This window comes from Bos indicus, chromosome 4 (genome assembly GCF_029378745.1).
Source record: "Bos indicus isolate NIAB-ARS_2022 breed Sahiwal x Tharparkar chromosome 4, NIAB-ARS_B.indTharparkar_mat_pri_1.0, whole genome shotgun sequence".
NCBI lineage: Eukaryota > Metazoa > Chordata > Mammalia > Artiodactyla > Bovidae > Bos > Bos indicus.
This window is the reverse complement of record NC_091763.1, coordinates 66,069,371-66,085,029: the sequence shown is the minus strand read 5'-3', so window position 1 is coordinate 66,085,029 and position 15,659 is coordinate 66,069,371. Positions and strand designations below refer to the sequence as shown.

The window sequence follows — 15,659 nt, the reverse complement described above, 5'->3', positions numbered from 1 at the left end:
TAATGCACACTGATAAAGATATATTGCATTGTTTACTCAAGGCAGCAGCATAGCCGGTAGTCACATGTCTTCTTTGTTTTTTGTTTCAAACAATAGCAACTTTCTAAAATTCTGAACAAAGCAAGGTATAGTCTTCTTTTTTATTTTTTTAGTTAAGGTGTAGTTTATTTGGGGGCTTCCCAGGTGGCACAGTGGTAAAGAATCAGCCCGCCAGTGCAGATGATGCAAGAGACACAGGTTTGATCCCTAGATTGGGAAGATCCCCTGGAGGAGGGCATGGCAACCTGCTCCAGTATTCTTGCCTGGAAAGTTCCATGGACACAGAGCATGGTGGGCTACAGCCCATGGGGTCGCAAAGAATACCACACAACTGAGTGACTGAGCACTCATGCATAGTTGATTTTAGTCTTCCTTTAAAATACATTTTCCTGGGTGCATCCCTGGAAAATTCAGTGTATGTTAAACTGGGGAAATACTTCTCGTTTATAAGCAGAGTTAGGTTCTTAGTTCAGATCATTTTAAACAGCTTTTTTGCCTCCTAACTGGGACATTCTGAAATAGCATGAATTACAGGAGAGGGGGTTCTGTTCACTGAATGAGGGAAGTAGGCAGGAGTTTGGGAAAATATCCACAATGGGGAAAGGATGATGGTAGGCCCCTCAAAGGAGTTGGGGTTTTAGAAAGAGAAAGGAGGAATCAGTTTGAAAGTAGAGGGTGTTGAGGTCCTTTAATGGACCGGAACCTGGTGGTCCGGAGTTGACCATAAAGTAAAAGAGAGAGAGAGAGGCTGATATTCCTTGGTTTACGCAGAAAACCGATAAAATCCTAGATACAGGGCTTGTGTCGCTCACAAAGGCACCTGGCGCCCTCTCGAGGGGGTGAAGGCACAGTTCGCCTTCTCAAGAGGGTCTTAGAAGCCTGGGCAGGAGAATGAGCATGAGGGGTTTCTGAGCTCCAGAGAATTAGCCTGAGAGAGAGAGAGAGAGAGAGAGAGAGAGAGAAGGAAAAAAAGAAAGACACGGGGACTCAAGCTCTGATAGAGCAAAGGTGTTTTATTCAACATTGTGTGGGTGTTTATACTGTCTTACAAGGTAGCTATTTTCAGCAGAGATAAAATTAAAACTTAGAAGTTATCAAGGAAACATGAGGTCATTGATATGAAAGAGAGGGTTGTAAATAATTACTCTTACCGTATGGTTCATAGAAAGGAAGAAGGTCGTAAATAGTTACTTATCACCGTATGGAAAAACTAAGGAAGGCAGTGCATGCATTCCTCAGCCCCGGGAGTAGTTTGCTACTCCACTTAATTCCTGAATATTCAGGAATTAATAAGAGACAGAGGATTCATGACAGATGCAAAACAGCACACAGGAAGCCTCCCGTTAAATGCTTCCTGACAATTCTCCCTATTTTATTATATTTGTAAAAAAAGGTCTTGACCAGTTGAGTTTGTTTAGTATTGCTGCTGCTGCTGCTGCTAACTCGCTTCAGTCATGTCAAACTCTGTGTGACCCCATAGACGGCAGCCCACCAGGCTCCCCCGTCCCTGGGATTCTTAAGGCAAGAACACTGGAGTGGGTTGCCATTTCCTTCTCCAATGCATGAAACTGAAAAGTGAAAGTGAAGTCGCTCAGTCGTGTCCGACTCTTAGCAACCCCATGGACTGCAGCCTACCAGGCTCCTCCGTCCATGGGATTTTCCAGACAAGAGTACTGGAGTGGGGTGCCATTGCCTTCTCCATTGTTTAGTATTAACCAACCTTATAGAAAGGCAATGATAAACAACAAATATAATTATCAAGACAATCACCAAAGTTACAGTTCCAGACCTGATGCAGTGGGTAATACTTTGAAACCATCTTCGTGGGTCTAGCCCAGATAATTGATTGGCTAGTTGTTCAGCTAAAGTTTCCAAATTAGTGGAGGAGGGGAGACGTTTAGAAAAAGTTTCAAAGATTTCCTTTTGCAGTAATTGTACATTCAGAGAGGCGTTATGATGTATATTTTGTAAATGAAATTTGATTTGTTCCCAGTCGTAGGCACTGTGATTAAAATGAACAGGAGTGACACAAAATTGAAGTAATCTGGAAGCAAGTCCAGCCATGAGACCTTCTTCCCAGGGTCGTTGGAGATTTACTGGTAACCACAAATTACGTCGAGATCGAAGAATCAAAAGGGAACCATTTCTTAAAGAGATAGAGGAGTTAAGACAAGTATATAGTTTGCAATTAATACAAGTTACAGAACGTAAAGTCTTATTGTAAATTTTCTTTGGCTATAACAAAAGAAAGTGGGACACAGGCCTGTATAAAATATGACTGATTATAGCAAAAGAAATAGTTACGAAGACCACGACTGGTCCCTGTGAAATGTCCGGTCCAAGTTCCAAGTTCTTCGGTGCTTGCAGCAAGTTTCCAAGCGTCCCATTGTTCAGGCCCACTCTGTTTGTCGAGGACCATCCTAGGACGAGGTGGGGCTATCCACCTTCAAGCCACCCAAGAAGTCCTTTGTTGTGGTAGTGCTCCATCGCAGTGTCGGTGACCTTCCATGTCACTTGCGCAACATAGTCACACACCGTGCTGTTGTCCTCTTCTGAGCAGTTAGAAAACCACATACCATGGGGTCCCCAGTCAACAATTGTATAATTAGCCACAAACATTAATTTTCCTGATTTGGCTTGACATTTGTCCCAATGAACAGGAGTATGTGTAAAGTTCTTATAAGTAAACCCTTTGCATAATGTTCTTTGTTCTTTCCCTAACTCTTTCCCTAAAGTCTCAGTAGTATAAACATGGTTCACAGACAAAGAAAGGGCAGTAAATAATCCAAGCAATGTCCGAAAGTCTTCTTTTGGAGGCAGGACAAAAGCCCAAGTTTGTTGGCTGACGTTTATGCATAATTTTCCTGGGCCCAGGTCACAAGGGAAGGACTTCATAGCCTAAAGAAATGTTAATTAGTTTTCCCTCCTCCCCAGGGAGGGGGCATATGGGTGGAGTCATTGACAGGATCTCTCTTTTCTCCGTCCATTTTATGACATGCAATAAAGGTGGGTTGAGTAAGTAAGCCCAGTTAAGTCTGATTAGTTAATCCGGTTCACGCAGGGGAGGCACAGGTCAGGAGACTGAGCATTCTCAGGAGAACGTATTCAGGACGCTGAAGCATTCTCTGTTGAGAAACCAGATTTTTAGCTTGATTAATAAGGGTTTTATTTGTCCCCAAGTGGGGAGATCATAAGGGTGATGCCACCGAGGGTGATGTTTCCTGGAGATCATTCGAGCCGGCATGGCCCATATTGGAATTTCTTCCTCCTGGGGTTTTTGTTGTCCCGTCTCCATTTTGAAGGCCGGGGGCCCCCTTGAGTCGAATCTTCTGAAGAGGAAGCCATGTGAGTTTGTTGGATCCATCTGGGGAAATACAAGCATACCCCTTTCCCTGTAAGATTAGTTTCCCAGATTTCCATTGTTTCGTTAACCTGTCTTTGTACCAGATGGGCAGAGGAAGAGAAGCGTCCTTCAATTCCTCGAAATGCTTTTCTGCCCTCGTTAAAATATCTCCCTGTGGTAAGTTTAAAAAATTTAAAACAAATAAAGCTGTATTAACAATAGTTATAGGTTTAGAAAATATCTTATGTTGGAATATAGTAAAGTCTGCTTTAGATAAGGAAGACAGTAGTGTTCCTGTGTATTCCCCCATTTTAAATTTTTTATTTGTAACTTTAGTGTGTGATGTGCTCGTTCGACTATGCCTTGTGCCTGTGGATTATAAGGAATACCTGTAATATGTGTAATAGAAAAAGATTGTAAAACTTGTTTAAAGTGTCTAGAAATATAGGCAGGGCCATTGTGTTTTTATAGAACTGGGAGTTCCCATTACAGCAAAACAAGTTAATAAGTGAGTTATAATGTGTTTTGTAGGCTCACCGCGACGAGATGTGGCCCAAATAAAAGAAAAATTAGTGTCGATACAGACATGCAAGAAAGAAGATGGAGAAAGTTCAGGGCAATGAGTTATATCCATTTGCCATAGTTCATTAGGTTGCAAACTGCGAGGATTAATACCTTGTGCGATGGGTCCAAGATATAGGGGTCTACAAGTAGAGCAATTACTAATAATTTCTTTAGCCTGGTGGTATGGGATATTCCATAGATGGTGTAGGGAGCCAGCATTGTTATGCAACAGAGCATGCTGTTCTTCTGGAGTAGCAAGTTCACTTCAGTCGCTTAGTCGTGTCCGACTCTTTGCGACCCCATGAATCGCAGCACGCCAGGCCTCCCTGTCCATCACCAACTCCTGGAGTTCACTCAGACTCACGTCCATCGAGTCAGTGATGCCATCCAGCCATCTCATTCTCTGTCATCCCCTTCTCCTCCTGCCCTTAATCCCTCTCAGCATCAGAGTCTTTTCCAGTGAGTCAACCCTTCGCATGAGGTGGCCAAAGTACTGGAGTTTCAGCTTTAGCATCAGTCCTTCCAAAGAACACCCAGGGCTGGTCTCCTTCAGAATGGACTGGTTGGATGTCCTTGCAGTCCAAGGGACTCTCAAGAGTCTTCTCCAACACCACAGTTCAAAAGCATCAATTCTTCAGCGCTCAGCTTTCTTCACAGTCCAACTCTCACATCCATACATGACCACAGGAAAAACCATAGCCTTGACTAGACGGACCTTTGTTGGCAAAGTAATGTCTCTGCTTTTGAATATGCTATCTAGGTTGGTCATAACTTTCCTTCCAAGGAGTAAGCGTCTTTTAATTTCATGGCTGCAATCACCATCTGCAGTGATTTTGGAGCCCCCAAAAATAAAGTCTGACACTGTTTCCACTGTTTTCCCATCTATTTCCCATGAAATGATGGGACTGGATGCCATGATCTTCGTTTTCTGAATGTTGAGCTTTAAGCCAACTTTTTCAGTGTCCACTTTCACTTTCATCAAGAGGCTTTTTAGTTCCTCTTCACTTTCTGCCATAAGGGTGGTGTCCTCTGCATATCTGAGGTTATTGATATTTCTCCTGGCAGTCTTGATTCCAGTTTGTGTTTCTTCCAGTCCAGCGTTTCTCATGATGTACTCTGCATATAAATTAAATAAGCAGGATGATAATATACAGCCTTGACGTACTCCTTTTCCTATTTGGAACCAGTCTGTTGTTCCATGTCCAGTTCTAACTGTTGCTTCCTGACCTGCATACAGATTTCTCAAGAAGCAGGTCAGGTGGTCTGGTATTCCCATCTCTTTCAGAATTTTCCACAGTTTATTGTGACCCACACAGTCAAAGGCTTTGGCATAGTCAATAAAGCAGAAATAGTTGTTTTTCTGGAACTCTCTTGCTTTTTCGATGATCCAGCAGATGTTGGCAATTTGATCTCTGGTTCCTCTTCCTTTTCTAAAACCAGCTTGAACATCAGGATGTTCACGGTTCATGTATTGCTGAAGCCTGGCTTGGAGAATTTTGGGCATTACTTTACTAGCATGTGAGATGAGTGCAATTGTGCAGTAGTTTGAGCATTCTTTGGCATTGCCTTTCTTTGGGATTGGAATGAAAACTGACCTTTTCCAGTCCTGTGGCCACTGCTAAGTTTTCCAAAGCAAAAACAATACCCAGCTGTGAATGTGACTGGTGATAGAAGCAAGGTCCGATGCTGTAAAGAGCAGTATTGCATAGGAACCTGGAATGTCAGGTCCATGAATCAAGGCAAATTAGAAGTGGTCAAACAAGAGATGGCAAGAGTGAATGTTGACATTCTAGGAATCAGCGAACTAAAATGGACTGGAATGGGTGAATTTAACTCAGATGACCATTATATCTACTACTATGGGCAGGAATCCCTCAGAAGAAATGGAGTAGCCATTATGGTCAACAAAAGAGTCCGAAATGCAGTACTTGGGTGCAGTCTCAAAAACGACAGAATGATCACTTCATTTCCAAGGCAAACCATTCAATATCACAGTAATCCAAGTCTATGCCCCAACCAGTAACGCTGAAGAAGCTGAACGGTTCTATGAAGACCTACAAGACCTTTTAGAACTAACACCCCAAAAAGATGTCCTTTTCATTATAGAGGACTGGAATGCAAAAGTAGGAAGTCAAGAAGTATCTGGAGTAGCAAAGGAAACCAATTTATCAGCTTGCTCATTACCATAAGTCTTGGGGCCAGGAAGTAAACAATGTGCTCGAATATGTGTAATATAAATGGGAGAACTGCAGTTTCTAAAAACAGATTGTAGTTCAAAAAAGAGTTGTTAAATAGTAAGTTGATTGGAGTTTATCGTGGAGGTTTCTATGTTTTTTAATACAAAAACTGAATATATAGAGTCAGAGACTATATTAATGGGGAAAGGATGTAGGCAAATAACTTGAATAAGAGCATATAATTTATTTTGTTGAGCAGAATGAAATTTAGTATAAAAGACTTTATATTCCTTAAGAGACCAGACTGAAGCTTTGGCGTTTTTAGTCCCATCTCTATAAAAAACCTCAGCCTGTGGTATAGGCTGGGAGCTGGTAACGTGAGAAATAATAAATTCAGTATTTTTGAAGAAATTCCACAGCTTACCACAAGGATAATGAAATGTAATTTCTCCAAAATATTCCAGAAAAGCTATTTGGAAATTGGTAGACGTTTGTAATGTGTTCTCAAATTGAGATTTATTGATAGGTATTACAATTTTATGAGGATCAGAGCTAATTAGAGTTTTAGTCCTATTTCTTCCATTGATAATGATTAGAGCAATTAAATTCAGGTAGGGTGTAAGTGACTTTATTCCCCTAAAACGGGTGTAGATCCATTCTACTGGGTGTTCTTGTTGGGCAAGAAGTCCTGTGGGAGAATGAAGAGAGGGGAGTACAAATAATTCTAGAGGTAAATCTAGTTTGATGTGAGTAAGAAATTGTTTTTGTAATTTACTTTGCACCAAATAGAGTTCCTCTCGTGCCTCTTGAGAAAGTGAATGAGGGCTATTTAAATCAGGATCTCCTTTTAAAGTATTAAATAGGTTATTCAGTTGATAATTAGCAATGTCTAAAGAATATCTAATCCAATTTATATCACCTAAGAGCTTTTGAAAATCATTTAAGGTTGATCATTTATCAGTACGGATCTGAGGTAGTTGGGGAGTAATACATTGTCTATTAACAACAAACCCCAAGTAATGGTAAGGTGTAGAGGTTTGAATTTTTTGAGGGGCAATGATTAATCCAGAGTTTTTTAAGCATAGTTGAGCTATATCAAACGTGTTAAGTTTCTAAGATAGATGGAGCTGAAAACAATATATCATCCATATAGTGAATAACAAGAAAGTTAGGAAATTGCTTTCTCACAGGCTCAAGGGCTTTGGCTACGTAGTACTGACACATGGTGGGAGAATTCATCATCCCTTGTGGCAGTACAGTTCATTGGTACCATTTATGGGGTCCAGTATGATTAGGATAAGGGAGAGACAGAGCGAATCTCTCTCGGTCTAAAGGGTGTAAAGGTATATTAAAAAAGCAATCTTGTAAATCAATAATAATAATATGCCGATTTTAAGGAATAGTGGTAGGTGATGCACCCATAGGTTTCACAGATGCATTAACTTCTTTAAGGTCTGTTAGGAGACGCCGAAGAATTGATGCTTTTGAACTGTGGTGTTGGAGAAGACTCCTGAGAGTCCCTTGGACTGCAGGGAGATCCAACCAGTCCATTCTGAAGGAGATCAGCCCTGGGTGTTCTTTGGAGGGAATGATGCTAAAGCTGAAGCTCCAGTACTTTGGCCACCTCATGCAAAGAGTTGACTCATTGGAAAAGACTGTGGTGCTGGGAGGGATTGGGGGCAGGAGGAAAAGGGGACAACAGAGAATGAGATGGCTGGATGGCATCACTGACTCGATGGACGTGAGTTTGAGTGAACTCCGGGAATTGGTGATGGCCAGGGAGGCCTGGCGTGCTGTGATTCATGGGGTCGCAAAGAGTCGGACACGACTGAGCGACTCAACTGAACTGAGGAGATGCCATTTGTTAGATTTTTTTTTTTTTTTAAATAATGAGAATAGGAGAGTTCCAAGGAGAACAAGATTCCTCAATATGCTTTAATTCTAGTTGTGTATCTGTAAGTTCCTTAGCCGCCTGTAATTTGTCTTTTGTGAGGGGCCACTGCTCTGTCCAAATGGGCTCGTCATTCTTCCAAGTTATATGAGCAGTGGCCTCTAGGAAAAATGTGGAATGTATATCTGAGTTTGCCATCACATAAGTAAGTCCCTTCCTATCAGGTTAAGGGGTGCATCTATCACATAAGGTCTTAGTGTTGCAGATTGGCCTTCTGGTCTCTCACATGGATAAATCTGAGTACTCTGATAAACCTCTTGTACTTTGGTTTGAGAAATCCCTGCAATTTGGCAAGAAATTTTTTGTACAGGCCAGGATTTGGGCCATAAATGTTTGGAAATAATAGTAATATCAGACCCAGTGTCGAGGAGACCAGAAAATCTTTTACCATTAATTTTGATATTTATAGTTGGTCAGGCAAATTCAGATACTAATGATGTCCAAAAGGACTGTTTTTGATCTGTACTGCTGAATCCGCCCGTCCGTATATCATTAGAGGAGTTAATAGAAATATAAGGTAAAAGAAGTAATTGAGCAATTTTATCCCCCTTTTTGAATTGTCATAAAATCTGAGATGACATCGTAATTTGAATTTCTCCTTGTTTAAGGAAAGCTGTTATTAAAGTTTGCCAATCATGGGGAATAAAATCTCCAATAGAGGATGTTACAGAATTTAGAAATGCTTTAGTAAAAGGTGAATGTGGGCTGTACATAGTTATAGCTTTTTTAATTTGTTGCATGTGAAGAAGGTTAATACCCTCATAATGAGGTATTATTTGCCCTTGAGCGTCAGGATTTCTAAAAACTGGAAAGGCGGAGAAACCATCGGCTTCAGAGACCTGTGATTGTAAAGCCAGCAATTCAGAGAGCCTCTGTCATGAAGGAGAGTGAGTAGGTATATTATTGTTGTTCAGAAAGGTGTTGTTGGTTTTAATGTCAAAAGGTGTCTTAGGGGAGTCGTTGCCAGAATAATTAGGTTCTAGCAAGGGAGAAACTTTAGGATTTGTGCCCACTGGCAGGAGAGGAGCACTTGGAGCAACCGGGGCAGGGCTTGTAGGAAAATTCTGAAATATTTTATGTTGTTCTAATTCAAAACTACCTTCATCAGGGAACCAAGGGTTACATTCAGCCACTGTCTGAAGGCAAGCTTCTATTCGCTGACACGAAACTGAAAGTCCCTGAACTTTAAATAAGTGCTGAAGTAAAGTAGAAAAGTGATGGGGCTTTCCAGCCATATTACCCATTTGTTAGTACTTACCGGCCTCAATGGGCCCTTGGGGTCACTCCGTCCAAATCTACAAAGTGTACCAGGCTCCTGTTCGGGTACCACTTGTTGAGGTCCTTTAATGGACTGGAACCTGGTGGTCCGGAGTTGATGATAAGAAAGTAAAAGAGAGAAAGAGGCTGATATTCCTTGGTTTATGCAGAAAACCAATAAAGTCCTTGATACAGGGCTTGTGTCGCTCCTGAGGGCACCTGTCAGGAAGCATTTAACAGGAGGCTTCCTGTATACTGTTTTGGATCTGTCAGGAGTTCTCTGTTCCTTATTAATTTCTGAATATTCAGGAATTAAGAGGAGAGGCAAGCCTCTCCCGGGGCTGAGGAATCCAGGCATTTCCTTGTTAGTTTTTCAATACAGTGATAAATACCCTCTTCCTTCTTATGAACCATACGGTAAAAGTGATTGTTTACAACTCTGTCTCTTTAATATGAATCATGTATGTTTTTTGTAAGTCTTGAATTTTAATCTTTATCTTTGCTGAGAATAACTACCTTGTAAGACAGTATGTATGCCCACACCATGTTGGTTAAAACACATTTGCTCCATCAGAGCTTTGGTCCCCGTGTCTTCTCTCTCTCTCTCTCTCTCTCTCTCTCAGGCTAATTCTCTGGAGCACAGAGGCCCTCTGGGTTCACTTTCCTGCCCAGGCTTCTAAGACCCTCTTGAAAAGGCGCTCTATGCCTTCACCCCATCGAGAGGGCGCCTGAGGCCTTTGTGAACAGAGCAAGCCCTGTGTCAGGGACTTTATTGGTTTTCTGTATAAACCAAGGAATATCAGCCTCTTTCTCCTTTACTTTCTTGTCGTCGACTCCGGACCACCAGGTTCCAGTCCATTAAAGGACTTCAATAGGCACCTGGCGCCCTCTCAAGGGGGTGAATGCACAGTGCGCCTTCTCAGGAGGGTCTTAGAAGCCTGGGCAGGAGAATGAGCACGACGGGTTTCTGAGCTCCAGAGAATTAGCCTGAGAGAGAGAGAGAGAAGGAAAAAAAGAAAGACACGGGGCCTCAAGCTCTGATGGAGCAAAGGTGTTTTATTCAACATTGTGTGGGTGTTTATACTGTCTTACAAGGTAGCTATTTTCAGCAGAGATAAATAAAAACGTACAAGTTGTCAAGGAAACATGAGGTCATTGATATGAAAGAGAGAGGGTTGTAAATAATCACTCTTACCGTATGGTTCATAAAAAGGAAGAAGGTCGTAAATAGTTATTTATCACTGTATGGAAAAACTAAGGAAGGCAATGCATGCATTCCTAAGCCCCGGGAGTAGTTTGCTACTCCACTTAATTCCTGAATATTCAGGAATTAATAAGGGACAGAGGATTCATGACAGATGCAAAACAGCACACAGGAAGCCTCCTGTTAAATGCTTCCTGACAAGAGGGGAATAAGGAGAACATGTATCCCATTTCCATTCTCTTTTCTGTGTATGATTATCTGTATTTTCAACTTCGTCTTTCTGTTCCATTCCATGGAATGAAAATTATCCAGGGATAATTTCTTTTCTAAGTCACTAATTCTCTCTTCAACTGTCTGATCTGCTGTTTAAACTGTCCATTGGGTTTTTAATTTCAGTGATTATTTCCCAATGTTCTATGTGGTTCTTTTTCAAGTCCCCTGATTGTTTTTGATAGTCTCTTATTCTTGACTCATGTTTTTGATTCCTCTTTTTATTTTACTTTAAACATCTTGAGCATTTAAAAAGTATGTTTGGTCATTCAAATACTTTTAAAGGATCTAATTTTGTTATTTGTTGTTTCTGCCGGGTCTCACTCATGGTGGCTCTCTTCCTCATGGATTTTAAAATTTTGAGCTGAGTGCTTATTATTTTTGTAACCTTAAACTGAAAATCCTGAAAGGCCTATGGAAGGTCTACTTTAGAGAGCAGTTGCTTCTGATGGGCCCCCCAGGGCTCTATTAATTTGATACCTTTTAATTTCTCATCTTGAAATTTCCCAGACCATGTGGTAACGTTTTGTTTGTTCTCTCAGATTACTTATTCTACCACATTACTGTAAGAAAATCAATGTACAGGTGGTAGGTTGTTGGAAGTGAATAAAGTAGTCTAAAGAAATTAGCAAGGAAAAAAATGCAATAGTAAAGGGCAGAGGAAGGTAAGTGACTGAGAACAAATGGGCAGAGAAGTAAGCAGAAAACTAAAACAGTCTTTTTTTTTTTTTTTTGTACGCAAGAAAAAACAGAGATTCAAGGAGATGGTAGTCTATTCATTGGTTCTTCTGAGTTCTCAGTGCTTATCTTGCTCTTATTTTGTGTGTGTGTGTGTGTGGCTGTGCTGGATCTCTGTTGCAGGGAGCAGGCTTCCTCTAGTTGCAGAGTGCATGCTGCCTAATTGTAGCCTGTGGTCTTAGTTGCCCTGCGGCATATGGGATCTTAGTTCTCCGACCAGGGATCAAACCCCTATCCCCCTGAATTGCAAGGCAGATTCTTACCCGGTAGACACAACCAGGGTTTTTACTTTTTGATCAGTGCTTTTCTCCTCTCTGCATCTCCTCCCCACAAAGAAAACAAACCAGTAATAATTGCTCTGCAAGTGTAGTTATTTATGTACCTGTCTATATGTTTAGATTATACATGCTGCGGGCAGAGACCTACAGTATTCATAATGACCTTTCACATAATAAACCTTTGAATTTCCTCATTCTCACACAGATACTGTTTAAAAGATGTGCTGAAAAGCACATTTCTAACTTTACTTCTGAAACCAGTCATGACTACTGATTCTCTTTGTTGGCTAGGGAGATCTTGTACGAAAACTCAAAGAAGATAAAGCACCCCAAGTAGATGTAGATAAGGCGGTAGCTGAGCTCAAAGCCCGCAAGAGGATTCTGGAAGCAAAGGTGAGTCTTGGATCCTCGGAAAGGAACATAAGTAGCTATAGAATTGCTCATCATTACTTAGTCTCTGTGGGTGGGAGAGGCCTAGAAAAAAATTTGAAAGTTGCTCTATCTCTGTTTATCCAGAATGCCCTCTCCTCCTTCTCTACTTGGTAGACTCCTTCCTTTCAATGTGTAATTCAAAATGTCAGCTTTTCTACAACACGTTCCTCCCCCTAACCTACTCCTTCTCCTACCAGACAAAAACCCTAAACTGGTTGTGTTCCATTAATTCCCTGGAAGGCAATTGTGTTCTTCTTGATGAATTCTTTTATATTTACAAATAATGGTTATACTGTTTTAAAATCTTTTCTTTTAAGGAAAAGTTTTATTCATCCGATACCTGCTCACAAACCTTTCAAATTATCTCACATCACTAAAATGAAATCGTTTGGAGTTTTTTCTTTTTTTGGCCAAGCTGCACAGCTTGTGACACCTTAGTTCCCCAGCCAGGGGTTGAATTCAGCCCCAGCAGTGAAAGCGTCCAGTCCTAATCACTGGGAAGCCAGAGAATTCCTCATTTGGAGTTTTAAGTCACTATTTCACTACAGTGATCCTCTAAAATTTAGATACTGCTTATCAGTATCTACATCTAAGTAAGCTTAGTTTTATAATCTTGGGAATAGGCATACATATTCCTAAATAATTAAGTAAAGGTGTCTTTTCTGTAACTCAGAGGGAAAAACCCCTAAGGTTTCTATTGTTTTAAGGGTATGAAAATCTTGTCTGATAAATTTTATATTGAATTCTGAGGAATAAAGTAAATTTAGGTGTGTAAACTGAAATTCCCACTCACTCCTTCAATCACATATTTTCTCTTTAAAAATCTCTTACAGGAGCTAGCGTTACAGCCCAAAGATGATGTTGTAGACAGAGCAAAAATGGAAGATACCCTGAAGAGGAGGTTTTTCTATGATCAAGCTTTTGCTATTTATGGAGGTAGGGGATTAATGAAAGAAAAAATGTGTTGTTAGTGGCCTTAATATGGTTCTTAAATGAAAAGCACAACTTGCCAACTGATATCTCGTTGTACCAGGTCATGCAAACCAGAGGATATATATCTTGCATTTATTTATTTAGTCACTCATTTGGTATGATACCAGTTCTTATTTCCTTCTACCCTCCTTATTCTTGAAGATGGCTTTTTTTCCATTAGGACTTAGGGAATTGGAGGGGTAGGCAGTGTTTGATGTATCCATGTACATATCAGACTCTTCTTAAAATCCCAGTGGAGACTTGGGAGTAGTAGAGGGCCATTTGTAGCACTGGCCAACTGCACTGTGCCATTCCCCACAGGGCAGTGATAAACCCTAGTTCCAATATTATTCATTATGGCAACTGCCAGGTGAAAACATTCTTCTTAGCTATGCAGATAAATTTCTACATCCCTTTGAACACTACATGAATTTATATAGACAAATATAATTCACTGATATTTTTTCATAAGTAACGGAGATTATTGCAACAGTATTAAACTTTCAATACTTTGCCACTGAAACTTGATTTGATTTTTAGTCTGAGCAGATCTCTAAATGTTTTATTTCTTGAGGTTTAAATAGTAGCCCAAATACCAAGAATAAATTGGAGAACGGGGTATTGGGCATCATTGTTATTCCACTGAAGCAGCCAGTTATTTTCTCATTTCTATGGCAGAAAACTATAATCTGCTTTTTCATTTTGTTTCTTGCATAATAAAGAGGAACTTCTTTTTGTTTTTAGGTTTTTCTAATCCTTCTTGAAATTTCAACCTTCACATGCAGAAATAGTAAATGGAATAAGAGCTTTTCAGTTTAAACATCTGTCAGCTAGTTGGAAATAAGACTCTTTAGAATTGGGAGATTTGAAGTGTTGGCTTGAATACATTTTTTGGGAATATGTGAGCCTTTCAGGTTTCTGATGTCTTCTTACTTTGATTTGTTCAGAGTGATAAGGTAGAGTACATTTTCCTCTCATTTTGCAGGTGTTAGTGGTCTTTATGATTTTGGCCCAGTTGGATGTGCTTTAAAAAACAATATTATTCAGACCTGGAGGCAGCATTTTATCCAAGAGGAACAGATCCTGGAGATTGATTGTACCATGCTTACCCCTGAGCCAGTTTTAAAGTAAGATTTCTACTTTGAAGGCTGAAATTCTTTAATTTATATACTTAAGTAACTTTTTGATTAAAAAAATTGCCCATGTTCATTGTGAAAATCTGAAAAATAAAAACAAAATATATACTCATTGCCAACAGATAGCCAATTTAAAATGTGGTATTTATCCTTTTTTTTAAGTTTAGGAGTAGCATAGTGTGGTGTTTAGTAGTAGCACAGAGCTTTCTCTCACCTAATATAGGTGAACATTATGTCAATAAGCTTCAAGAGTATTTTTAATGACAGAATAGTATTCTCTGTTACAGATGTGGCATAATTTACTTAGCTGGTGCATAAGTATAGGCGTTTAAGTTTTAGTTTCTGAGTTTTGATGGCACTGAACATCCTAATAGATGAATTTTTTGTATATCCTGGTGATTTCTTTAGTATAAATTCATAGAAGTGCTGGGCAAAGCTATGTACATATTTTAAATTAAATACTGCTATTTGTATTGACGTTTCAATGCAGAAATTTAGATTCTTCCTACCAACATTGTTGAAAGCAGGTCAGGATTTCATTTCAGGATATGAAACTGAAAGAGGAATTGTTACTATTTTTCATCATTTCATTTAATATTGCCTGTTAAAGAGCTAATTTTTGCTATTTATAAACTTTAAAGTGAAAGTATTAGTCTCTCAGTCATGTCTGACTCTTTGCAACCCTATGGACTGTATAGCCTACCAGGCTCCTCTATCCATGGAATTCTCCAGGTAAGGATACTGGAGTGAGTAGCCATTCCCTTCTTCATGGGATCTTCCCAGCCCAGTGATTGAACTCAGGTCTCTAGCATTGCAGGCAGATTCTTTACCATCTGAGTCACCAGAGGAGCCTTTTGTATACTTTAGGCTCTCTCTCAATAATGCAGGCAATTAAAATAAGTTGAATTCTTAATGATAGATCTCAAAGATCAAGACAACCTATTCTTAGCTACTTGCTCCACTAATAGGAGCCACATAGTGATAATACCAGTGTCCCTACAGGTTTCAGTGGCAGAAAACTCTTTCTTTAAGGTTCAGTGTCTATTCGAATTCTCACAAATTCTTGGCTAGTCAAATTCCCCATGGCTTTGGCTTTTGCTTGGATCACTAATAATAATGGGATAGGCATGGAGTAACTGATACTGAAAAGTAGCACAGACCTTGACAATTTGTGAAAAAGTATAATCTAGTTAATATTTTTTTTCGTAAGGGAAGGGAAAACTTGGGTAGCAGGTAGGAATAGATTTAAGGAAGAATTTTCTTTGGCACACATTTTTATCTACCATGGGATATTCCAT

General features: G+C 40.0%; 1 protein-coding gene across 2 annotated transcripts in view; it reads left to right on the top strand.

Annotated features, from left to right (window-relative positions):
• GARS1 (glycyl-tRNA synthetase 1) overlaps positions 1-15,659 on the top strand; it is a 53,683-nt gene that overhangs the window by 5,571 nt on the left and 32,453 nt on the right. For both annotated transcript variants that reach the window (XM_070787890.1, XM_070787891.1), the window contains exons 2-4: positions 12,113-12,214; positions 13,087-13,189; positions 14,211-14,352. In XM_070787890.1, the coding sequence (XP_070643991.1) occupies positions 12,113-12,214; positions 13,087-13,189; positions 14,211-14,352 (347 nt within the window). The remainder of the gene's footprint in view (positions 1-12,112; positions 12,215-13,086; positions 13,190-14,210; positions 14,353-15,659) is intronic.